This window comes from Ranitomeya imitator, chromosome 2, assembly GCF_032444005.1.
Source record: "Ranitomeya imitator isolate aRanImi1 chromosome 2, aRanImi1.pri, whole genome shotgun sequence".
Taxonomy (NCBI): Eukaryota; Metazoa; Chordata; class Amphibia; order Anura; family Dendrobatidae; genus Ranitomeya; species Ranitomeya imitator.
Genome location: NC_091283.1, coordinates 236,421,070 through 236,447,263, shown reverse-complemented (window position 1 = coordinate 236,447,263; position 26,194 = coordinate 236,421,070). Strand labels below are relative to the sequence as shown.

Genomic DNA, 26,194 nt, shown 5'->3' with positions numbered 1-26,194 from the left:
GTGTGCCAGTCTTGACTCCTGGGTGTGCCATCTCTCTCTCTCTCTCCAATTGTGGGCCATAGAAAGCCTATTATTTTTTTTTAGCTTGATTTGGGTTCCAAAATCTACCTGAAAAAATCACTACATCAATCATTGGGAGAACAATATTGGCCTCTGGGCTTGTGTGCCACTCCTGACTCCTGTGTGCGTCATCTCTCACTCCGTGGGCCATAGAAAGCCTATTTTTTCTTTTATTTGTTTTCTAAATTCTCCCTGAAAAAATCATTTTATTTTATTTGGTTTCTAAATTCTTCCTGAAAAAATCATTTTATTCTATTTTTTTTTCCTAAAGTCTCCCTGAAAAAAAAAAAAAAATCAAATCAGTGGGAGATTAATATTGCCCTTTCTGCTTGTGTGCCAGTCTTGACTCCTGGGTGTGCCATCTCTCTCTCTCTCTCCAATTGTGGGCCACAGAAAGCCTATTATTTTTTTAGCTTGATTTGGGTTCCAAAATCTACCTGAAAAAATCACTACATCAATCAGTGGGAGATAAATATTGGCCTCTGGGCTTGTGTGCCACTCCTGACTCCTGTGTGCGTCATCTCTCACTCAGTGGGCCATAGAAAGCCTTTTTTTGTTTTATTTGTTTTCTAAATTCTCCCTGAAAAAATCATTTTATTTTATTTGGTTTCTAAATTCTTCCTGAAAAAATCATTTTATTCTATTTTTTTTTTTCCTAAAGTCTCCCTGAAAAAAAAAAAAATCAAATCAGTGGGAGATTAATATTGCCCTTTCTGCTTGTGTGCCAGTCTTGACTCCTGGGTGTGCCATCTCTCTCTCTCTCTCCAATTGTGGGCCATAGAAAGCCTATTATTTTTTTAGCTTGATTTGGGTTCCAAAATCTACCTGAAAAAATCACTACATCAATCAGTGGGAGATAAATATTGGCCTCTGGGCTTGTGTGCCACTCCTGACTCCTGTGTGCGTCATCTCTCACTCAGTGGGCCATAGAAAGCCTTTTTTTGTTTTATTTGTTTTCTAAATTCTCCCTGAAAAAATCATTTTATTTTATTTGGTTTCTAAATTCTTCCTGAAAAAATCATTTTATTCTATTATTTTTTTTTCCTAAAGTCTCCCTGAAAAAAAAAAAAATCAAATCAGTGGGAGATTAATATTGCCCTTTCTGCTTGTGTGCCAGTCTTGACTCCTGGGTGTGCCATCTCTCTCTCTCTCTCTCTCCAATTGTGGGCCATAGAAAGCCTATTATTTGTTTAGCTTGATTTGGGTTCCAAAATCTACCTGAAAAAATCACTACATCAATCAGTGGGAGATAAATATTGGCCTCTGGGCTTGTGTGCCACTCCTGACTCCTGTGTGCATCATCACTCACTCAGTGGGCCATAGAAAGCCTATTTTTTTTTTTTTGCTTTATTTGGGTTCTAAATTCTACCTGAAAAAATCAATAAATCAATCAGTGGGAGATTAATATTGGCCTTTGGGCTTGTGTGCCAGTCCTAAGCGTGCCATCTCTCTCTCTCAGATAGTGGGCCATAGAAAGCCTATTTATTATTTTTTTTATTGGGTTTATAAATTTTCCCTGGAACAAAAAAATAAAAGTGGGAGATTAATATTGGCCTCTGGGCTTGTGTGCCAGTCCTGAGCGTGCCATCTCTCACAAATAGTGGGCCATAGAAAGCCTATTTATTTTTTTTTTTTGGTTTTATAAATTCTCCCTGAAAAAAAAAAAAAGTGGGAGATTAATATTGGCCTCTGGGCTTGTGTGCCAGTCCTGAGCGTGCCATCTCTCTCACAAATAGTGGGCCATAGAAAGCCTATTTATTTTTTTGGTTGATTTGGGTTCTAAATTCTACCTGAAAAAATCAATAAATCAATCAGTGGGAGATAAATATTGGCCTCTGGGCTTGTGTGCCACTCCTGACTCCTGTGTGCGTCATCTCTCACTCAGTGGGCCATAGAAAGCCTATTTTTTGTTTTATTTGTTTTATAAATTCTCCCTGAAAAAATCATTTTTATTTTATTTGGTTTCTAAATTCTTCCTGAAAAAATCATTTTTTTTTATTATTTTTTTTTTCTAAAGTCTCCCTGGAAAAAAAAAAAAAATCAAATCAGTGGGAGATTAATATTGCCCTTTCTGCTTGTGTGCCAGTCTTGACTCCTGGGTGTGCCATCTCTCTCTTTCTCTCCAATTGTGGGCCATAGAAAGCCTATTATTTTTTTAGCTTGATTTGGGTTCCAAAATCTACCTGAAAAAATCACTACATCAATCAGTGGGAGATAAATATTGGCCTCTGGGCTTGTGTGCCACTCCTGACTCCTGTGTGCGCCATCTCTCACTCAGTGGGCCATAGAAAGCCTTTTTTTGTTTTATTTGTTTTCTAAATTCTCCCTGAAAAAATCATTTAATTTTATTTGGTTTCTAAATTCTTCCTGAAAAAATCATTTTATTCTATTTTTTTTTCTTCCTAAAGTCTCCCTGAAAAAAAAAAAAAATCAAATCAGTGGGAGATTAATATTTACATTTGTGCTTCAGTGACAGTCCTGGGTGTGTGGCATCTCTCTCATTTGTTGCCACCAACAACAGAGTGTGTAACATTGTGCCTGATTTTCGTTGTGGTCTCACTCACCTGTAAAGGGGTAGCTAAATCATACTGAAGTTATAGCTCACCGTGTAAGTTGTGTGACAGCAACAAATACCGTTAGTTTGGTTACGTTTTTAAAACAATGAGGAAGTCTGGTGGAAGAGGTCGTGGCCGGGGGCGTTCATTGTCAGCTGGTAATGAGGGTAGTGGTAGTGGTGGAGCATCAGCTGGTCGTGGGAAAAAAAATATTGCACCTAAGTCTGGAGCTGTGGAGCCAGGTTCGTCGTCTGGCTACACAAGGCCTCGAACGCTCCCTTTTCTGGGAGTAGGAAAACCGCTTTTAAAGCCGGAGCAGCAAGAGCAAGTTTTGGCTTATCTTGCTGACTCAGCCTCTAGCTCTTTTGCCTCCTCTCGTGAAACTGGTAAATGTCAAAGCAGCGCGTCGTTAGTGGATGTTCACGGTCAGGGACAAGTCGCTTCCTTGTCCTCTTCAGCAAAAACAACAACAGAGAAGAATGCAGGCAGGCGACACAACGGGTTACTCCATGGAGCTCTTTACACATACCGTCCCTGGCTTAGAAAGTGAAGCAGTTAACAGTCCATGCCCATTACAAGTTGAATCTGACATGGAGTGCACTGATGCACAGCCACAGCCAGACTACTATGCTGGTCCTTTGACTCAGACCACAACATTGCCCTCGCAGGGTAATGATCAAGAATCAGACCCTGATGAGACTATGTTGCCCCATCACGAACGCTATACCACCGACCGACACGGTGACACAGACGAAGTTGCACACGAGCTACAAGAAGAGGTAATAGATGACCCAGTTCTTGACCCCGATTGGCAGCCATTGGGGGAACAGGGTGCAGGCGGCAGCAGTTCTGAAGTGGAGGAGGAGGGGCCGCAGCAGGCATCAACATCGCAACAGGTTCCATCTGCCGGGCCCGTATCTTGCCCAAAACGCGTGGCAAAGCCAAAACCTGTTGGAGGACAGCGTGGCCATCCGGTTAAAGCTCAGTCTGCAATGCCTGAAAAGGTATCCGATGCTAGAAAGAGTGCAGTCTGGCATTTTTTTAAACAACATCCAATTGATCAGCGCAAAGTCATCTGTCAAAAATGTTCAACTACCTTAAGCAGAGGACAGAATCTGAAAAGTCTCAATACAAGTTGCATGCATAGACATTTAACCACCATGCATTTGCAAGCCTGGACTAACTACCAAACGTCCCTTAAGGTTGTAGCACCCTCGGCCAATGAAGCTAGTCAGCAACGCAACATCCCTTCCGGCAGTGTAGGGCCACCATTTTCCGCACCACCTGCAGTATCTGTGCAGGTTTCTTTGCCAGGCCAAAGCAGTCAGGGTCAGGGAATCACCAGTTTCGTAGTAGGAAACACTGCATCTAGGGCACCGGCGGCAACAATACCATCTCCCACCGTCTCTCAGTCTGCCATGTCCACCGGCACCCCCGCTAGTTCCACGATCTCCAGCTCTCCAGTCCAGCTCACCCTACATGAGACTATGGTTAGAAAAAGGAAGTACTTAGCCTCGTATCCGCGTACACAGGGTTTGAACGCCCACATAGCTAGACTAATCTCGTTAGAGATGATGCCCTACCGGTTAGTTGAAAGCGAAGCTTTCAAAGCCCTGATGGACTACGCTGTACCAAGCTACGAGTTACCCAGTCGACACTTTTTTTCCAGAAAAGCCATCCCAGCCCTCCACCAGCATGTTAAAGAGCGCATCGTCCATGCACTCAGGCAATCTGTGAGCACAAAGGTGCACCTGACAACAGATGCATGGACCAGTAGGCATGGCCAGGGACGTTACGTGTCCATCACGGCACACTGGGTGAATGTTGTGGATGCAGGGTCCACAGGGGACAGCAAGTTTGGGACAGTTCTGCCTAGCCCACGGTCTAGGAAACAGTTGGCTGCAGCCGTTCGCACCCCCTCCTCCTCCTCTTCGTCCTCCTGCAGAAGCGAGAGCTCGTCCACAGACCGCAGTCGCACAACCACTCCATCCGCAGCTGCCACTGTTGCACACCAGGTCTCCCATTATGGGGCAGCTACTGGCAAACGTCAGCAGGCTGTATTGGCTATGAAGTGTTTGGGCGACAACAGACACACCGCGGAAGTTCTGTCCGAGTTCTTGCAGAAAGAAACGCAGTCGTGGCTGGGCACTGTAGATCTTGAGGCAGGCAAAGTAGTGAGTGATAACGGAAGGAATTTCATGGCTGCCATCTCCCTTTCCCAACTGAAACACATTCCTTGCCTGGCTCACACCTTAAACCTGGTGGTGCAGTGCTTCCTGAAAAGTTATCCGGGGTTATCCAACCTGCTCCTCAAAGTGCGTGGACTTTGCTCACATATCCGCCGTTCGCCCGTACACTCCAGCCGTATGCAGAACTATCAGCGTTCTTTGAACCTTCCCCAGCATCGCCTAATCATAGACGTTGCAACAAGGTGGAACTCAACACTGCACATGCTTCAGAGACTGTGCGAACAGAGGCGGGCTGTTATGTTTTTGTGGGAGGATACACATACACGGGCAGGCAGTAGGATGGCAGACATGGAGTTGTCAGGTGTGCAGTGGTCGAAGATTCAAGACATGTGTCAAGTACTTCAGTGTTTTGAGGAATGCACACGGCTGGTTAGTGCAGACAACGCCATAATAAGCATGAGCATCCCCCTAATGCGTCTGCTGATGCAAAGTTTGACGCACATAAAGGATCAGGCGTCTGCAGCTGAGGAAGAGGAAAGCCTTGATGACAGTCAGCCATTGTCTGGCCAGGGCAGTGTACAGGACGAGTTAGCGGGCGAAGAGGAGGAGGAGGTCGAGGAGGATGATGGGGATGATTATATTTTTAATGAGGAAGCTTTTCCGGGGCCACTGGAAATTGGTGGCGCGGCAAGGCCGGGTTCTGGTTTTTGGAGGGACACAAGTGACGTGGATTTGCCTGAAACTGCCCCTCAACCAAGCACAACCGCAGATTTGAGAACTGGAACTTTGGCCCACATGGCGGATTATGCCTTACGTATCCTCAAAAGGGACACACGCATAACTAAAATGATGAACGATGACGATTACTGGTTGGCCTGCCTCCTTGATCCTCGCTATAAAGGCAAATTGCAAAATATAATGCCACATGAGAACTTGGAACTAATATTAGCAACCAAACAATCAACTCTTGTTGACCGTTTGCTTCTGGCATTCCCTGCACACAGCGCCCGTGATTGTTCACACACGAGCTGCAGGGGCAAGCAGACCAGAGGAGTTAGAGGGGCAGAAATCAGAAGTGGCGTTGGCCAGAGGGGTTTTCTGACCAGGTTGTGGAGTGATTTTGCTATGACCGCAGACAGGACAGGTACTGCAGCATCAATTCAAAGTGACAGGAGACAACATTTGTCCAGTATGGTTACAAACTATTTTTCATCCCTTATCGATGTTCTCCCTCAACCGTCATTCCCATTTGATTACTGGGCATCAAAATTAGACACCTGGCCAGAATTGGCAGAATATGCATTGCAGGAGCTTGCTTGCCCGGCAGCTAGTGTCCTATCAGAAAGAGTACTCAGTACTGCAGGTTCAATACTAACAGAAAAAAGGACTCGTCTGGCTACCCAAAATGTAGATGATCTAACCTTCATTAAAATGAACCACAACTGGATTTCGAAATCTTTTGCCCCACCTTGCCCGGCTGACACCTAGCTTTCCTATGAAAAGGTCTTGCCTGTGGACTATTCTGAATGCCTTTTCCAATCTCGTAATTTTATGCACCTGATTGTCCAGCATACGACATGTTTACACCTCACTAAATGGCCAAACTCCCCACACGGGGCCGTGGTATCGACACTTGGCGACAGCACCCGTGAGAGTGCTGTTTGTCTGAAGAGGTGGGTGTGCCCGCTTTTGGTCGACGGCACTGCCACTGGGTCCCTCCTAGTACAATAAAGTGTCTCTGGCGGTGGTGGTGCGCACCCAACGTCAGACACACCGTTGTAATATGAGGGGCCCTGGGCCTGTACCACCGGCCACAAGACAGTTCCCCCCCCCCCAGCTCAAACAGTGCTCTACCACTTGCAAAATTATCTCTCAGCTCCACCAATGTTTAGTCTATGCGCTGACATCCTTCAATGCCTGCCACTGACAATACCATTGTATTGACATTTTTGTTATGTTAGGCCTTCGAAGCCTGTCTGCGGTCACTCCTTCCACTATGCCTCCACTGACCACACCACTGCTGCCCGTGTACCCCTGGAACCAATTTAAAATTGCCTACAGCCATGTGTTATTATTTTAGGCCTTCGATGCCTGTCTGCGGTCACTCCTTACAATATGCCTCCACTGACCACACCACTGCTGCCCGTGTACCCCTGGAACCAATTTAAAATTGCCTACAGCCAGCCCAATTTTTTTATTTTAGGCCTTCGATGCCTGTCTGCGGTCCGTTCTTTCTACTACTACTACACTGACCAGGCCACTGCTGCCCGTGTACCCCTGGAACCAATTTAAAATTGCCTACAGCCATGTGTTATTATTTTAGGCCTTCGATGCCTGTCCGCGGTCACTGCTTCCACTAGGCCTCCACTGACCACACCACTGCTGCCCGTGTACCCCTGGAACCAATTTAAAATTGCCTACAGCCAGCCCAATTTTTTTATTTTAGGCCTTCGATGCCTGTCTGCGGTCACTCCTTCCACTAGGCCTCCACTGACCACACCACTGCTGCCCGTGTACCCCTGGAACCAATTTAAAATTGCCTACAGCCATGTGTTATTATTTTAGGCCTTCGATGCCTGTCTGCAGTCACTCCTTACAATATGCCTCCACTGACCACACCACTGCTGCCCGTGTACCCCTGGAACCAATTTAAAATTGCCTACAGCCAGCCCAATTTTTTTATTTTAGGCCTTCGATGCCTGTCTGCGGTCCGTTCTTTCTACTACTACTACACTGACCAGGCCACTGCTGCCCGTGTACCCCTGGAACCAATTTAAAATTGCCTACAGCCATGTGTTATTATTTTAGGCCTTCGATGCCTGTCTGCGATCACTCCTTCCACTAGGCCTCCACTGACCACACCACTGCTGCCCGTGTACCCCTGGAACCAATTTAAAATTGCCTACAGCCAGCCCAATTTTTTTATTTTAGGCCTTCGATGCCTGTCTGCGGTCACTCCTTCCACTAGGCCTCCACTGACCACACCACTGCTGCCCGTGTACCCCTGGAACCAATTTAAAATTGCCTACAGCCATGTGTTATTATTTTAGGCCTTCGATGCCTGTCTGCGGTCACTCCTTACAATATGCCTCCACTGACCACACCACTGCTGCCCGTGTACCCCTGGAACCAATTTAAAATTGCCTACAGCCAGCCCAATTTTTTTATTTTAGGCCTTCGATGCCTGTCTGCGGTCCGTTCTTTCTACTACTACTACACTGACCAGGCCACTGCTGCCCGTGTACCCCTGGAACCAATTTAAAATTGCCTATAGCCATGTGTTATTATTTTAGGCCTTCGATGCCTGTCTGCGGTCACTCCTTCCACTAGGCCTCCACTGACCACACCACTGCTGCCCGTGTACCCCTGGAACCAATTTAAAATTGCCTACAGCCAGCCCAATTTTTTTATTTTAGGCCTTCGATGCCTGTCTGCGGTCACTCCTTCCACTAGGCCTCCACTGACCACACCACTGCTGCCCGTGTACCCCTGGAACCAATTTAATATTGCCTACAGCCATGTGTTATTATTTTAGGCCTTCGATGCCTGTCTGCGGTCACTCCTTACAATATGCCTCCACTGACCACACCACTGCTGCCCGTGTACCCCTGGAACCAATTTAAAATTGCCTAGAGCCAGTCCAATTTTTTTATTTTAGGCCTTCGATGCCTGTCTGCGGTCCGTTCTTTCTACTACTACTACACTGACCAGGCCACTGCTGCCCGTGTACCCCTGGAACCAATTTAAAATTGCCTACAGCCATGTGTTATTATTTTAGGCCTTCGATGCCTGTCTGCGGTCACTCCTTCCACTAGGCCTCCACTGACCACACCACTGCTGCCCGTGTACCCCTGGAACCAATTTAAAATTGCCTACAGCCAGCCCAATTTTTTTATTTTAGGCCTTCGATGCCTGTCTGCGGTCACTCCTTCCACTAGGCCTCCACTGACCACACCACTGCTGCCCGTGTACCCCTGGAACCAATTTAAAATTGCCTACAGCCATGTGTTATTATTTTAGGCCTTCGATGCCTGTCTGCGGTCACTCCTTACAATATGCCTCCACTGACCACACCACTGCTGCCCGTGTACCCCTGGAACCAATTTAAAATTGCCTACAGCCAGCCCAATTTTTTTATTTTAGGCCTTCGATGCCTGTCTGCGGTCCGTTCTTTCTACTACTACTACACTGACCAAGCCACTGCTGCCCGTGTACCCCTGGAACCAATTTAAAATTGCCTACAGCCATGTGTTATTATTTTAGGCCTTCGATGCCTGTCTGCGGTCACTCCTTCCACTAGGCCTCCACTGACCACACCACTGCTGCCCGTGTACCCCTGGAACCTATTTATAATTGCATAGAGCATCCTTTCTTTAATAGTAGGCGTACAAAGTCTGTCTGCGGTTCACTATTGAAATTGTCCTCCACTGCCCAGAGCACTGCAGCTTGTGTACCCCTGTAACTTTTTTCTGCTGCAGTGAGCCACATTTTTGGTTTGAGTCCTACTACCTGTGTCTGTCTGCGCCACTCAATTCAGCTGTGTTCCTTTGAAAAAAGCTGAGCGTCAATAGTCTTGTTTTCAGCCTCTAGGAATTTTAAAACTGCATTGGGTGTACAACTTTGGTAGGGCCTACTAACGGTGTCTGCCTCCCCAAGGTGTTCCCCAGGTTTCCTCTCCATTGCTTCAATCTTCATGCTCTCGTTTAGTAGTTGTTGGAAACTACGCTGCATTAGGCCTACAAATTGGGTATGGGGTGTAGAGAGATGGTGTGTTCCACTCCAAGGTGTTCTCCAGGTTGCCTTTCCTGAGCTTCAATCTTCATGCTCTCGTTTAGTAGTTGTTGGAAACTACGCTGCATTAGGCCTACAAATTGGGTATGGGGTGTAGAGAGATGGTGTGTTCCACTCCAAGGTGTTCTCCAGGTTGCCTTTCCTGAGCTTCAATCTTCATGCTCTCGTTTAGTAGTTGTTGGAAACTACGCTGCATTAGGCCTACAAATTGGGTATGGGGTGTAGAGAGATGGTGTGTTCCACTCCAAGGTGTTCCCCAGGTTTCATCGCTATTGGTTCGATCTTCATGCTCTCGTTTAGTAGTTGTTGGAAACTACGCTGCATTAGGCCTACAAATTGGGTATGGGGTGTAGAGAGATGGAGTGTTCCACTCCAAGGTGTTCCCCAGGTTTCCTCTCCATTGCTTCGATCTTCATGCTCTCGTTTAGTAGTTGTTGGAAACTACGCTGCATTAGGCCTACAAATTGGGTATGGGGTGTAGAGAGATGGTGTGTTCCACTCCAACGTGTTCTCCAGGTTGCCTTTCCTGAGCTTCAATCTTCATGCTCTCGTTTAGTAGTTGTTGGAAACTACGCTGCATTAGGCCTACAAATTGGGTATGGGGTGTAGAGAGATGGTGTGTTCCACTCCAAGGTGTTCTCCAGGTTGCCTTTCCTGAGCTTCAATCTTCCTGCTCTCGTTTAGTAGTTGTTGGAAACTACGCTGCATTAGGCCTACAAATTGGGTATGGGGTGTAGAGAGATGGTGTGTTCCACTCCAAGGTGTTCCCCAGGTTTCATCGCCATTGGTTCGATCTTCATGCTCTCGTTTAGTAGTTGTTGGAAACTACGCTGCATTAGGCCTACAAATTGGGTATGGGGTGTAGAGAGATGGTGTGTTCCACTCCAAGGTGTTCCCCAGGTTTCCTCTCCATTGCTTCGATCTTCATGCTCTCGTTTAGTAGTTGTTGGAAACTACGCTGCATTAGGCCTACAAATTGGGTATGGGGTGTAGAGAGATGGTGTGTTCCACTCCAAGGTGTTCTCCAGGTTGCCTTTCCTGAGCTTCAATCTTCATGTTCTCGTTTAGTAGTTGTTGGAAACTACGCTGCATTAGGCCTACAAATTGGGTATGGGGTGTAGAGAGATGGTGTGTTCCACTCCAAGGTGTTCCCCAGGTTTCATCGCCATTGCTTCGATCTTCATGCTCTCGTTTAGTAGTTGTTGGAAACTACGCTGCATTAGGCCTACAAATTGGGTATGGGGTGTAGAGAGATGGTGTGTTCCACTCCAAGGTGTTCCCCAGGTTTCCTCTCCATTGCTTCGATCTTCATGCTCTCGTTTAGTAGTTGTTGGAAACTACGCTGCATTAGGCCTACAAATTGGGTATGGGGTGTAGAGAGATGGTGTGTTTCACTCCAAGGTGTTCTCCAGGTTGCCTTTCCTGAGCTTCAATCTTCATGCTCTCGTTTAGTAGTTGTTGGAAACTACGCTACATTAGGCCTACAAATTGGGTATGGGGTGTAGAGAGATGGTGTGTTCCACTCCAAGGTGTTCCCCAGGTTTCATCGCCATTGCTTCGATCTTCATGCTCTCGTTTAGTAGTTGTTGGAAACTACGCTGCATTAGGCCTACAAATTGGGTATGGGGTGTAGAGAGATGGTGTGTTCCACTCCAAGGTGTTCTCCAGGTTGCCTTTCCTGAGCTTCAATCTTCATGCTCTCGTTTAGTAGTTGTTGGAAACTACGCTGCATTAGGCCTACAAATTGGGTATGGGGTGTAGAGAGATGGTGTGTTCCACTCCAAGGTGTTCCCCAGGTTTCATCGCCATTGGTTCGATCTTCATGCTCTCGTTTAGTAGTTGTTGGAAACTACGCTGCATTAGGCCTACAAATTGGGTATGGGGTGTAGAGAGATGGTGTGTTCCACTCCAAGGTGTTCCCCAGGTTTCCTCGCCATTTCTTCGATCTTCATGCTCTCGTTTAGTAGTTGTTGGAAACTACGCTGCATTAGGCCTACAAATTGGGTATGGGGTGTAGAGAGATGGTGTGTTCCACTCCAAGGTGTTCTCCAGGTTGCCTTTCCTGAGCTTCGATCTTCATGCTCTCGTTTAGTAGTTGTTGGAAACTACGCTGCATTAGGCCTACAAATTGGGTATGGGGTGTAGAGAGATGGTGTGTTCCACTCCAAGGTGTTCCCCAGGTTCCCTCTCCATTGCTTCGATCTTCATGCTCTCGTTTAGTAGTTGTAGAAAACTACACTGCATTAGGCCTACAAATTGGGTATGGGGTGTAGAGAGATGGTGTGTTCCACTCCAAGGTGTTCCCCAGGTTTCGTCCACATTGCTCCGGTCTTCCGACTCTCGTTTAGTAGTTGTAGAAAACTACACTGCATTAGGCCTACAAATTGGGTATGGGGTGTAGAGAGACGGTGTGTTACACTCCAAGGTGTTCCCCAGGTTTTGTCCACATTGCTTCGATCTTCCGACTCTCGTTTAGTAGTTGTAGAAAACTACACTGCATTAGGCCTACAAATTGGGTATGGGGTGTAGAGAGATGGTGTGTTCCACTCCAAGGTGTTCTCCAGGTTGCCTTTCCTGAACTTCTATCTTCAGGCTCTCATTAAATTGTAGTTAAATGGAACAACTGCATTTGGCGTACTAGTTGGTTTGGGGCCTACTATCGGTGTCTGCCACTCCTTGCTGTTCTCCTGGTTTCCTGTCCTGAAATTCCATTTTCAGGCTCTTGTTAAGTAGTTGTTAATGTTAGACTGCATTTGGCCTACTAGTTGGGTTGGGGCCTACTATCGGTGTCTGCCACTCCTTGCTGTTCTCCTCAACTGAACAAAGCTGGGCCGCCTGTTTACTACGGTTGCCAATTTTGAACTGCATGTCGACTACTTACTGATTTGGGCCTACTCTCTGTGTCAGCCTCTCATTCCAGTTGTCCTCCACTGCAATGCCCCCTGGTTAGTCCTGTGTTACCAATTTTGAACTGCATTTAGCCCACTTTATTCTTTGGGCCTATATCTGTGTTTCCTCCTCATCCTGTCCATTGCCCAGCCAGTGATAGATGAGTCTGCTGGTACATTGACCCATAACGCAAAATTCCCCGTGCACGCTACACAGCAAGATTGTGACCCTGCTGAAAGTCAGGTTCCTCTTCCCGCATACCATACCACCTTACACGGGGACAAAGAGGAAGGTGCAGATGAAAGTGCAGGTTCCTTCATCAGGTGGGGGGAGGAATACTAGTTGGCGACGTCACTGGCACAGGGCCTCTCATAGTATGCAAAAGTGTTGCTGCCGGTGGGAGGCGCCCCCGCCGTGCAAACACACCGCTGTACTTTGAGGGGCCCTGTGCCAGTGCCAATGCCAACGAGTGGGCCCCCCCTGCTTGCTCAGGATCACAGCACTTGCAAAGTTGAAATACTTACCTCTCCCTGCTCCACTGCCGTGACGTGGTCCAGATTTACTGGGCCCACTAATTACTTGAACCAGCCCTACCCCCCACAACTTTAGCCAAATGACCCCCAATTTCAAATGCCTTCCAATTATTATAAGGTAAATTACGATTGACAAGCTTCTTTAACAAGAATGGATGTTTTTGCCATTAAAATGGGCAGTGTAGGTGTTTTCCTGGCCTCCACTCACTGCCGACTATGCTCCCCCATTGACTTGCATTGGGTTTCGTGTTTCGGGCGATACCCGACTTTTCGCGATAATCGGCCGATTCCACTCGACTCGACTTCTAATATAGTCGGGTTTCGCGAAACACGGCTCAACTCTAAAAAGGTCAAGGTCGCTCAACCCTACTGACCAGTGTCACTTTATGAGGTCATAACTCACTGAATCCTTGTGATTCTGAGATTTTTTTCTTGGGACATATTGTACTTTATCAATAAGGTACAATGGTGTGCACTCAGTCAGTTTGGAAGGTGAGGTGCAGGTGTAATGGACTAAAGAGTTATTTATTGTTTCATCATGCACGGATGCTGTATATATGTATATACTTTTTGTTGTGTTTATTTACCCTTGTTCTGTTTTTTGTATTTTTGTAGCGATATTATGATTTAGGCTCAGGAGAGCCGAAACGTCAATTGAATTGTTACTACAAGTGGTCGCCTATCCTTGGATTGTACATTGCTCCCATGTGTCACTAATGTGTAGTGTTATATTTAATAAATTTTGCACAATTTGCATAAATATCTATTAAGAGTGTGCAGTGTCTTCTAAACTTTATATTGTACTTTATGGTAGTGTTAAAATTTCTCTGATATGACTTGCGTTTATTTGTTAAAAAAAAGGAAATTTGGCAAAAATCCAGAAAATTTCGCAATTTTTAAAATTTTATTTTTTATGCCCTTAAATCAGTCATCTCACACAAAGTAGTTAATAAATAACATTTCCCACATGATTACTTTACATCAGCACAATTTTGGAAACAATTTTTTTTGGGGGGATTAGGAAAATATAACAGTTAAACGTTGATCGGCAATTTCTCATTTTTACAACAAAATTTACAAAACCATTTTTTAGGGACCACCTCACATTTGTAGTGAGTTTTGGGGGGTCAATATGACAGAAAATACCCAAAAGTGACACCCTTCTAAGAACTGCACCCCTCAAGGTACTCAAAACCACATTCAAGAAGTTTATTAACCCTTCAGGTGGTTCACAGGAATGAATGGAATGTGGAAGGAAAAAATAAACATTTACTTTTCTTTCACAAAAATTTTCCTTTAGACCTAATTTTTTTTGCTTTCGCAAGGGTAACAGGAGAAAATGGTCTATACATTTTGTTTTGCAAGTTCTCCTGAGCATGCTGATACCCCATATGTGGGGAAAACTACTGTTTGGATGCATGGCAGAGCTCGGAAGGAAAGGCGTGCCATTTGACTTTTTGAATGTAAAATATGCTGGAATAATTAGTGGTTGCCATGTCGCGTTTCTAGAGCCCCAGATTTGCCTAAATAGTGGAAATTCCCCATAATTGACACCATTTTGGAAACTAGACCCCCACAGTACTTATCTAGATGTGTGGTTCGCACTTTGAGTGTTTCACAGAAGTTAATTATGTAGAGCCGTGAAAATAAAAAATAATTTTTTTCCACAAAAAATGATTTTTTTGCTCTCAATTTTGTTTTAAAAGGGTAACAGGAGAAATTGGACCCCAAAAGTTGTTGTGCAATTTGTCCTGAGTATGCTGATACCCCATATGTGGGGGTAAACCACCATTTTGGTGCATGGCAGAGCTCGGAAGGGAAGGAGTGTCATATTGGAGAGCAGATTTTTTGCTGGAATTGTTTGTGACTGACATGTCACATTGTCAGAGCCCCTGAGGTATCAGAACAGCATAAGCCCCCAAAAGTGACTGCATTATACAAAATACTTCCTTGAATGAATTTTTCTAGAGGTGCAGTGAGCATACTGACACCACAGCTGTTCCATAGAAAATTATACCATTGGGCAGTGAAGAAAAAATAATTACATTTTTACCACTAAAATGTTGTTTAAACCTCAGAATTTACATTGGAAAATAGGTATATAGGTAAATGGTCACTACACCCATAGATGAATTCACAGAGGGGTGTCATCTCCAATTCCCAGGGGGGTTGTTATGAACTGGTGATTTAGAACCACAATGGACCTGGTGGTTAAGAGCACTGAAAATGACCTGATAGTTACTAATAACATAGGACGAGCTCTGAGACGTGGGAACTCTGCTGACCGCAATCCCTAATCCTATCACACCACACTAGAGGTAGCCGTGGAGCGCTCCTGACCAGACCTAGGCGCCTCGGGCACAGCCTGAGAAACTAGCTAGCCCTGAAGATAGAAAAATAAGCCTACCTTGCCTCAGAGAAATTCCCCAAAGGAAAAGGCAGCTCCCCACATATAATGACTGTGAGTAAAGATGAAAATACAAACACAGAGATGAAATAGATTTTAGCAAAGTGAGGCCCGACTTACTGAATAGACCAAGGATAGGAAAGATAGCTTTGCGGTCATCACAAAAACCTACAAACAACCACGCAGAGGGCGCAAAAAGACCCTCCGCACCGACTAACAGTACGGAGGTGCTCCCTCTGCGTCCCAGAGCTTCCAGCAAGCAAAACAAACCAATAAAGCAAGCTGGACAGAAAAAATAGCAAACAAAAGTAACACAAGCAGAACTTAGCTTATGCAGACAGGCCACAAGAACTATCCAGGAGAGAGCAAGACCAATACTGGAACATTGACTGGAGGCCAGGAACAAAGAACTAGGTGGAGTTAAATAGAGCAGCACCTAACGACTTAACATCGTCACCTGAGGAAGGAAACTCAGAAGCCGCAGCCCCACTCACATCCACCAAAGGAAGCTCATGGACAGAACCAGCCGAAGTACCACTCATGACCACAGGAGGGAGCCTGACCACAGAATTCACAACAGGGGTGTCTTTTCCAAATCCCAGAGGGGTGTCATTTCCAAATTGGGGTCCCTTCTGCTTTTATGGCTTTTTGGAGAGCCGCTAAGTGCCAGAACAACAGAATCTCAAATGAAGTGACCCCATTTCGGAAATGACACCCCTCAGGGAATTCATCTATGGATGTAGTGACCATTTCCACTACATGGATGATTTCCAGAAACACGTAGTGGAAGTTTTAGAGCAGATATTGCAAAAATGTCATTGTAGTGCCCAATATATTGTGCCCAGCTTGTGTCTCTGGAGACATCCCCCCACCTACCCCCGGAAATTAAGTCAGCTCTACTCAGATGTGTCTGTCACTAAATAAACTAAATGCTTGAATATCAAAACAGTTTAAAAACGTGGATCTGTGTGGAAGATTATTAAACAGTCATGGAGGCATAAGGCCGGCAATGATGGGCATTGTGGGCAATAATAGCGGGTATCATGCCTCATTCCTCTCTTGGAACATACACGACATCTTCTCTGGGGGTTCTTTCTTATTTTAGTTGCTCTAATGAGTGCAATAAAATGTCGCTCAGTGAGTCTTCTGACGTCTTCAGATTCTAAAGGATTGGCGGGGACAACATTTTCAAAAGCAATATTTTCAATGACCTTTTCCTGATAATCAAGGAAAGTGTCTGCATTTCCTGTTTTTTTTGTATAACACAAAAGAATTATATGAGGCCACCTGAAACAAATAAATGACTAACTTTCTATACCTGTATGATTTCCTTGATACCTGGTATGACTGTAGAACCTGATCTGCAAGGTCCGCACCCCCCAAATATTTGTTGTAGTCAATGGCAGACACAGGTTTTAGAGTAGTGGATCCCTGTTGGTCTGCAGTGGCCCTTGTGGCATCTGTGTGGATCGAGCTCAGGATAAAAATATCATTTCCTGACAACACCATGGGGGACATCCTCCTCCTTGCAGGGACAGGAAGTACACGAGAGGTTAAAATGTCCCGTCCCATCAGTGTTTTTCCTGTTCCTGCATGGAGGGACACACGAGGAGCTGCGCAAGCTTACCGGGCTCAGGGGGATATCGTTCCCCTTGTCAAGAGGCCCAAGGCCGAAACTTCCCGGTGGGGAGTCCCTCTGCCTCAAAGGCCAGGAGCAGGACGTGGCTCATGGATAGAGCCGCTCATCCCGGTGGGAAGCTCTCGGCTCAGGACACAGGACCTAACAGCAACCCTAACCCTTACTTTAGCCTAACAGCAACCCTAACAGTAACCCTAACTTTAGCCTTATAGTAACTCTAACTTTAGCTTAATAAAGTTAGAGTTACGATTAGGCTAAAGTTAGAGTTAATATCAGTAACCCTAACTTTAGCCCCAACGCTAACCCTAACTATAGCACTTACCCTAACCTGCCTTATCTGTTTTTTTTTACTTTATAACAAGATCGCTGACTGACACAGCTGTTACCAGCAGCACTTGTGACACTGTTTCTCCTCTAATCTCTCACTGACAGGAGATCTGAGGAGACGCAGCGTTATTATGAGGCTGATCACCCGAGAAAGTTTGTTGCTACAATCAACTTTCCTAGTGATTTGTCTCATTGGCTGGTGTGACGCTGACGTCATCAGGACCTGAACCAATCAAGTCTCGATGAGGTTGGGGGGTCACAGGAAGTGTTGGGTGCCGGAATCCCCTTGCTATAAGGTGTTGTGAATTCTGTGGCAGAGCTCCCTCCTGTGGTCACAAGTGGTACTTCAGCTGATTCTCTCTGTGAGCTTCCGTTGGTGGAGGGAAGTGGTACTGCGGCTTCTGAGTTTCCTCCCTCAGGTGATGTGGTGAGGTCGTTAGGTGCTGCTCTACTTAACTCCACCTAGTACTTTGATCCTGGCTTCCTGTCAATGTTCCAGTATTGGACTTGTTTTCCTCCTGGATCGTTCCTGTGGCCTGCTGCTCTGCATAGCTAAGTTTTCCTTTGCTATTTTGTTTGCTTTTCTTCTGTCCAGCTTATCTATTTGTTTGCTGGAAGCTCTGGGACGCAGAGGGTGTACCTCCGTGCCGTTAGTTCGGTACGGAGGGTCTTTTTGCCCCCTTTGCGTGGTTTTTAGGGTTTTGTGTTGACCGCAAAGTTACCTTTCCTATCCTCGCTCTGTTCAGAAAGTCGGGCCTCACTTTGCTAAATCTATTTCATCTCTACGTTTGTCTTTTCATCTTAACTCACAATCATTATATGTGGGGGGCTGCCTTTTCCTTTGGGGTATTTCTCTGAGGCAAGGTAGGCTTATTTTCTATCTTCAGGCTAGCTAGTTTCTCAGGCTGTGCCGTGTTGCATAGGTAGCGTTAGGCGCAATCCACGGCTGCCTCTAGTGTTGTTGGAGAGGATCAGGGATTGCGGTCAGTAGAGTTCCCACGTCTCAGAGCTCATTCTATGTTTTTGGATTATTGTCAGATCACTGTGTGTGCTCTGACCTTTATGTTCACTGTGGTACTGAATTGCCTAATCATAACAGTACAGGAAGCCCAAAGTACTAATGATTCTCAATAGAGGGAAAGAAGAAGTTCTGAGACCATTTTTTTTTCTCTGCACTGTGTTTTGCCTTTTTTTTCCCCTAGACATTTGGGTGGTTCAGGACACAGGTGTAGCAATGGACATTAGAAGTCTGTCTTCATGTGTGGATCAGCTCTCGGCAAGAGTACAAAAGATTCAAGACACTATTGATCAGAAATCTATGTTAGAACCAAGAATTCCTATTCCTGATTTGTTTTTTGGTGATAGAACTAAGTTTCTGAGTTTCAAAAATAATTGTAAACTATTTCTGGCCTTGAAACCTCGCTCCTCTGGTGATCCAGTTCAACAGGTTTTGATCATTATTTCTTTCTTGCGTGGCGACCCTCAGGACTGGGCATTTTCTCTTGCGCCAGGAGATCCTGCATTAAGTAATATCGATGCGTTTTTCCTGGCGCTCGGATTGCTGTACGATGAACCTAATTCAGTGGATCAGGCAGAAAAAAATTTGCTGGCTCTTTGTCAGGGTCAGGATGAGATAGAGTTATATTGTCAGAAATTTAGAAAGTGGTCCGTGCTCAATCTATGGAATTAATCTGCGCTGGCAGCTATGTTCAGAAAGGGTCTCTCTGAAGCCCTTAAGGATGTCATGGTGGGATTTCCTATGCCTGCTGGTTTGAATGAGTCTATGTCTTTGGCCATTCAGATTGGTCGACGCTTGCGTGAGCGTAAATCTGTGCACCATTTGGCGGTATTACCTGAGCTTAAACCTGAGCCTATGCAGTGCGATAGGACTTTGACCAGAGTTGAACGGCAAGAACACAGACGTCTGAATGGTCTGTGTTTCTACTGTGGTGATTCCACTCATGCTATCTCTGATTGTCCTAAGCGCACTAAGCGGTTCGCTAGGTTTGCCACCATTGGTACAGTACAGTCAAAATTTCTTCTGTCCGTTACCTTGATCTGCTCTTTGTCATTGTATTCTGTCATGGCATTTGTGGATTCAGGCGCTGCCCTGAATTTGATGGACTTGGAGTATGCTAAGCGTTGTGGGTTTTTCTTGGAGCCCTTGCAGTGTCCTATTCCATTGAGAGGAATTGATGCTACGCCTTTGGCCAAGAATAAGCCTCAGTACTGGGCCCAGCTGACCATGTGCATGGCTCCTGCACATCAGGAGGTTATTCGCTTTCTGGTGTTGCATAATCTGCATGATGTGGTCGTGTTGGGGTTGCCATGGCTACAAGTCCATAATCCAGTATTAGATTGGAAATCCATGTCGGTGTCCAGCTGGGGTTGTCAGGGGGTACATGGTGATGTTCCATTTCTGTCAATTTCGTCATCCACCCCTTCTGAGGTTCCAGAGTTCTTGTCTGATTACCGGGATGTATTTGATGAGCCCAAGTCCGATGCCCTACCTCTGCATAGGGATTGTGATTGTGCTATCAATTTGATTCCTGGTAGTAAGTTCCCAAAAGGCCGATTGTTTAATTTATCTGTGCCTGAGCACGCCGCTATGCGCAGTTATGTGAAGGAATCCCTGGAGAAGGGGCATATTCGCCCGTCATCGTCGCCATTAGGAGCAGGGTTCTTTTTTGTAGCCAAGAAGGTTGGTTCGCTGAGACCTTGTATAGATTACCGCCTTCTAAATAAGATCACGGTTAAATTTCAGTACCCCTTGCCGTTGTTATCTGATTTGTTTGCTCGGATTAAGGAGGCTAGTTGGTTCACCAAGATAGATCTTCGTGGTGCGTATAATCTTGTGCGAATTAAGCGAGGCGATGAATGGAAAACTGCATTTAATACGCCCGAGGGTCATTTTGAGTATCTAGTAATGCCATTCGGACTTGCCAATGCTCCATCAGTGTTTCAGTCCTTTATACATGACATCTTCCGAGAATACCTGGATAAATTCCTGATTGTGTACTTGGATGACATTTTGATCTTCTCGGATGATTGGGAGTCTCATGTGAAGCAGGTCAGAACGGTTTTTCAGGTCCTGCGTGCTAATTCTTTGTTTGTGAAGGGATCAAAGTGTCTCTTTGGTGTGCAGAAGGTTTCATTTTTGGGGTTCATCTTTTCCCCTTCTACTATCGAGATGGATCCTGTTAAGGTCCAAGCCATCCATGATTGGACTCAGCCGACATCTCTGAAAAGTCTGCAAAAGTTCCTGGGTTTTGGTAATTTTTATCGTCGCTTCATCTGCAATTTTTCTAGTATTGCTAAACCATTGACCGATTTGACCAAGAAGGGTGCTGATGTGGTCAATTGGTCTTCTGCTGCTGTGGAAGCTTTTCAAGAGTTGAAGCGTCGTTTTTCTTCTGCCCCTGTGTTGTGTCAACCAGATGTTTCGCTTCCGTTTCAGGTCGAGGTTGATGCTTCTGAGATTGGAGCAGGGGCTGTTTTGTCGCAGAGAGGTTCTGATTGCTCAGTGATGAAACCGTGCGCCTTCTTTTCCAGGAAGTTTTCGCCTACTGAGCGAAATTATGATGTGGGCAACCGAGAGTTGCTGGCCATGAAGTGGGCATTCGAGGAATGGCGTCATTGGCTTGAAGGAGCTAAGCATCGCGTGGTGGTATTGACTGATCATAAGAACTTGACTTATCTCGAGTCTGCCAAGCGGTTGAATCCTAGACAGGCTCGTTGGTCGCTGTTTTTTGCCCGTTTTGACTTTGTGATTTCGTACCTTCCGGGCTCTAAAAATGTGAAGGCGGATGCTCTGTCTAGGAGTTTTGTGCCCGACTCTCCGGGTTTGTCTGAGCCGGCGGGTATCCTCAAGGAAGGAGTAATTGTGTCTGCCATCTCCCCTGATTTGCAGCGAGTGCTGCAAAAATTTCAGGCTAATAAACCTGATCGTTGTCCAGCGGAGAAACTGTTTGTCCCTGATAGGTGGACGAATAAAGTTATCTCTGAGGTTCATTGTTCGGTCTTGGCTGGTCATCCTGGAATCTTTGGTACCAGAGAGTTAGTGGCTAGATCCTTTTGGTGGCCATCTCTGTCGCGGGATGTGCGTACTTTTGTGCAGTCCTGTGGGATTTGTGCTCGGGCTAAGCCCTGCTGTTCTCGTGCCAGTGGGTTGCTTTTGCCCTTGCCAGTCCCGAAGAGGCCTTGGACACATATCTCTATGGATTTTATTTCAGATCTTCCCGTTTCTCAAAAGATGTCAGTCATTTGGGTGGTCTGTGATCGCTTTTCTAAGATGGTCCATTTGGTACCCTTGTCTAAATTGCCTTCCTCCTCTGATTTGGTGCCATTGTTCTTCCAGCATGTGGTTCGTTTACATGGCATTCCAGAGAATATCGTTTCTGACAGAGGTTCCCAGTTTGTTTCGAGGTTTTGGCGAGCTTTTTGTGGTAGGATGGGCATTGACTTGTCTTTTTCCTCGGCTTTCCATCCTCAGACTAATGGCCAGACCGAACGAACCAATCAGACCTTGGAAACATATCTGAGATGTTTTGTTTCTGCTGATCAGGATGACTGGGTGTCCTTTTTGCCTTTGGCTGAGTTCGCCCTTAATAATCGGGCTAGCTCGGCTACCTTGGTTTTGCCATTTTTCTGCAACTCTGGGTTCCATCCTCGTTTCTCGTCAGGACAGGTTGAGTCTTCGGACTGTCCTGGTGTGGATACTGTGGTGGACAGGTTGCAGGAGATTTGGACTCAGGTAGTGGACAATTTGACCTTGTCCCAGGAGAAGGCTCAACGTTTTGCTAATCGCAGACGCTGTGCGGGTCCCCAACTTCGTGTTGGGGATCTGGTTTGGTTATCTTCTCGTCATATTCCTATGAAGGTTTCCTCTCCTAAGTTTAAACCTCGTTTCATTGGTCCGTATAGGATTTCTGAGGTTCTTAATCCTGTGTCTTTTCGTCTGACCCTTCCAGATTCTTTTTCCATACCAAACGTATTCCATAGGTCATTGTTGCGGAGATACGTGGCACCTATGGTTCCATCTGTTGACCCTCCTGCCCCGGTTTTGGTGGAGGGGGAGTTGGAGTATATTGTGGAGAAGATTTTGGATTCTCGTGTTTCAAGACGGAAACTCCAGTATCTGGTTAAGTGGAAGGGTTATGCTCAGGAAGATAATTCCTGGGTCTTTGCCTCTGATGTCCATGCTCCCGATCTTGTTCGTGCCTTTCATGTGGCTCATCCTGGTCGGCCTGGGGGCTCTGGTGAGGGTTTGGTGACCCCTCCTCAAGGGGGGGTACTGTTGTGAATTCTGTGGCAGAGCTCCCTCCTGTGGTCACAAGTGGTACTTCGGCTGATTCTCTCTGTGAGCTTCCGTTGGTGGAGGGAAGTGGTACTGCGGCTTCTGAGTTTCCTCCCTCAGGTGATGTGGTGAGGTCGTTAGGTGCTGCTCTACTTAACTCCACCTAGTGCTTTGATCCTGGCTTCCTGTCAATGTTCCAGTATTGGACTTGTTTTCCTCCTGGATAGTTCCTGTGGCCTGCTGCTCTGCATAGCTAAGTTTTCCTTTGCTATTTTGTTTGCTTTTCTTCTGTCCAGCTTATCTATTTGTTTGCTGGAAGCTCTGGGACGCAGAGGGTGTACCTCCGTGCCGTTAGTTCGGTACGGAGGGTCTTTTTGCCCCCTTTGCGTGGTTTTTAGGGTTTTGTGTTGACCGCAAAGTTACCTTTCCTATCCTCGCTCTGTTCAGAAAGTCGGGCCTCACTTTGCTAAATCTATTTCATCTCTACGTTTGTCTTTTCATCTTAACTCACAATCATTATATGTGGGGGGCTGCCTTTTCCTTTGGGGTATTTCTCTGATGCAAGGTAGGCTTATTTTCTATCTTCAGGCTAGCTAGTTTCTCAGGCTGTGCCGAGTTGCATAGGTAGCGTTAGGCGCAATCCACGGCTGCCTCTAGTGTTGTTGGAGAGGATCAGGGATTGCGGTCAGCAGAGTTCCCACGTCTCAGAGCTCGTTCTATGTTTTTGGATTATTGTCAGATCACTGTGTGTGCTCTGACCTCTATGTTCACTGTGGTACTGAATTGCCTAATCATAACAATAAGGTACATGGGGGTCCTGATGAGCACAAAACCGCCGACCATAGACAAACGCCGGCGCTGCACAAAGCCCTGCTAGCGCCGACGTTTATCTACTGTTGGTGGTCACGAAGCGGTTAAGTTAAGGGTACCATCATTTCTGTCCAGGCCTATTTTATGAGTTTTATTTTTTTTAAACTCTGTGGAAGCATGGTTGAAAAGCAATGTCTGACTTTCATTTGTTCATTTTCATAGATTTTTGATTTATTATTACTTTTGTCAGATTCAAGTTAAGGCTGTGACCATTTTGGGTTTTTCTGTTATTAAACGAGGGGTACCAACAATTTTGACCACGTATGTAGGTGGAATGAATATTTTGACTCCACAGACACTTTCTGGAAATTAACATGAAGTGGATGTTGGAGAGTGAAAATTACATATTTGCCATTTTATTACCCAGCACATAGAGCCCAGATTGGGCTCCAGGAGACACACACCGCAAATTAAGTGGATTCTTCTCACTATAACATTGCTAAATACAGGGATCCTAAATGTTGTTTGAGCATACTGCAAGACTCAGAAGTGAGAGCGGATTTTGCTGGATTGGTTTATACAAACTCTGTAGCTTTTCAACAGGCTTTGAGCCACTAATAGTGTGGGAGCCTGTTTTTCCGTTGACAGATGATGGACCTAAGTGGGGACTTGTTTTTTGTGAGATCAGAATTGGTATTATTTTTGCCTACATAACATTGATTGGTTTCTTTTTATTCGATATTTGGGAGGCAGAATGAACAGTTGAATATCACGCACTACTGGTTCATGCAACAAGGTTTTCTATTAGACTGTGAACTGTCATTGTCTTGGTAAATGACCTTTTTTTTATATAGCTTGCCATTTTTATGGAGAGTTTAAGTAGAAATGTTCAAAAATATAAAACTCAAGGACATTTTATTTAAAAAAATTTTTTTTTATCTTGGCAGATGACTGTACCAGGAGGTCAGAGGGACAGCTGACATCTTCAATTTTTAAATCTGATGATCTTAAGATCCTACAAGATACAACTGAAGTGATTGCTGTTACTCCAGATATATCATCATCTATTCACAGCAATGATCTGTCATCTGATCCTATGAAACGGGTCCCATCTTCTGATTCATTACTGACTACTAAGGAAAGTCAACGTCACAAAAGAGGCATTAAAAAACAAACTGCTCCTAAAGCAAAGAAGTCTTTTTCATGTTCAGAATGTGGGAAATGTTTTAACCAGAAATGGCATCTTGTAAGTCACCAAATATCTCACACAGGGGAGAAGCCTTTTTCCTGTTCAGAATGTGGGAAATTTTTTAACCAGAAAAGTCATCTTGTTAGACACCAAATAACTCACACAGGAGAAAAGCCTTTTTCCTGTTCAGAATGTGGGAAATGTTTTAAAAGGAAAGTGCTTCTTGTTAGTCACCAGAGAACTCACACAGGGGAGAAGACTTTTTCCTGTTCAGAATGTGGGAAATGTTTTACCCTCAAAGATAATCTTGTTAGACACCAAATAACTCACACAGGAGAGAAGCCTTTTTCCTGTTCAGAGTGTGGGAAATGTTTTAAAAGGAAAGTGCTTCTTGTTAGTCACCAGCGAACTCACACAGGGGAGAAAACTTTTTCCTGTTCAGAATGTGGGAAATGTTTTACCCTCAAAGATAGTCTTGTTAGACACCAAATAACTCACACAGGAGAGAAGCCTTTTTCCTGTTCAGAATGTGGGAAATGTTTTAACCAGAAAGGGAGTCTTGTTATACACCAAATAACTCACACGGGAGAGAAGCCTTTTTCATGTTCAGAATGTGGGAAATGTTTTAGCCAGAAAAGGAGTCTTGTTAGACACCAAATATCTCACACAGGGGAGAAGCCTTTTTCATGTTCAGAATGTGGGAAAGGTTTTACTCAGAAAGGGAGTCTTGTTACTCACCAAAGAACTCACACAGGAGAGAAGCCTTTTTCATGTTCAGAATGTGGGAAATGTTTTAACCGGAAATCATATCTTGTTTGTCACCACAGAAATCACACAGGGGAGAAGCCTTTTTCCTGTTCAGAATGTGGGAAATGTTTTAAATGGAAACTGCTTCTTGTTAGACATCAGAGCAGTCACACAAAGGAGAAGCCTTTTATTTTTTCTTAATATGGGAAATATTTTACTTGGAAATCAACTGTTAATAAACATCAGAGCTGTCTCATTGGGAAGAAGCCTTTTTTTATGTTCATAATGTTGGAATAGTTTGAACCAAAATTGAATCTTCTTAAATGGGTTGTCTCTTGTCATTCCTCATGTTTGCTGACAAAAGGATAAAACTAAACTTTATTAATTCCAAATGTAAAACTATACCCATAATTCACCCCCTGAAGGTTATTCAGTAGGTGACTAATAGAAAAAACATGTACCCCACAGTTGAGTATACAGGGTGAGGGGATGTATACACACTCACTCTCCAAGACTCTCATTTTTACAGGTTTCATCGTCCTCACCAAAGGCTACTCATCAGGAGACTATTTAATATTGACCTATATTCAATCGAGACTAGACATAAAAAAAGTAAAGTCATGTATCGTGTTATCCGAAACTGTCAGAAAACTAGCCACATATTGGCAGATCCCAGACCTCAAACTATATACTTCGTAAGTTTATAAGCCACTCCAGTGTCAGTAATAGATAGTATGTGAAAATACAGTATAATTCTTGTGT

The 26,194-nt window shown here is 45.1% G+C and overlaps 1 protein-coding gene across 1 annotated transcript in view; it reads left to right on the top strand.

Moving 5' to 3' along the window:
* Positions 1 to 25,901, top strand: part of LOC138662817 (gastrula zinc finger protein XlCGF57.1-like) — a 44,159-nt gene extending 18,258 nt beyond the window's left edge. The window contains exon 7 of the mRNA XM_069748777.1: positions 24,444 to 25,901. Within this exon, the coding sequence (XP_069604878.1) occupies positions 24,444 to 25,633 (1,190 nt within the window). The 3' untranslated portion in view covers positions 25,634 to 25,901. The remainder of the gene's footprint in view (positions 1 to 24,443) is intronic.
* The last annotated feature ends 293 nt before the right edge of the window (positions 25,902 to 26,194 follow it).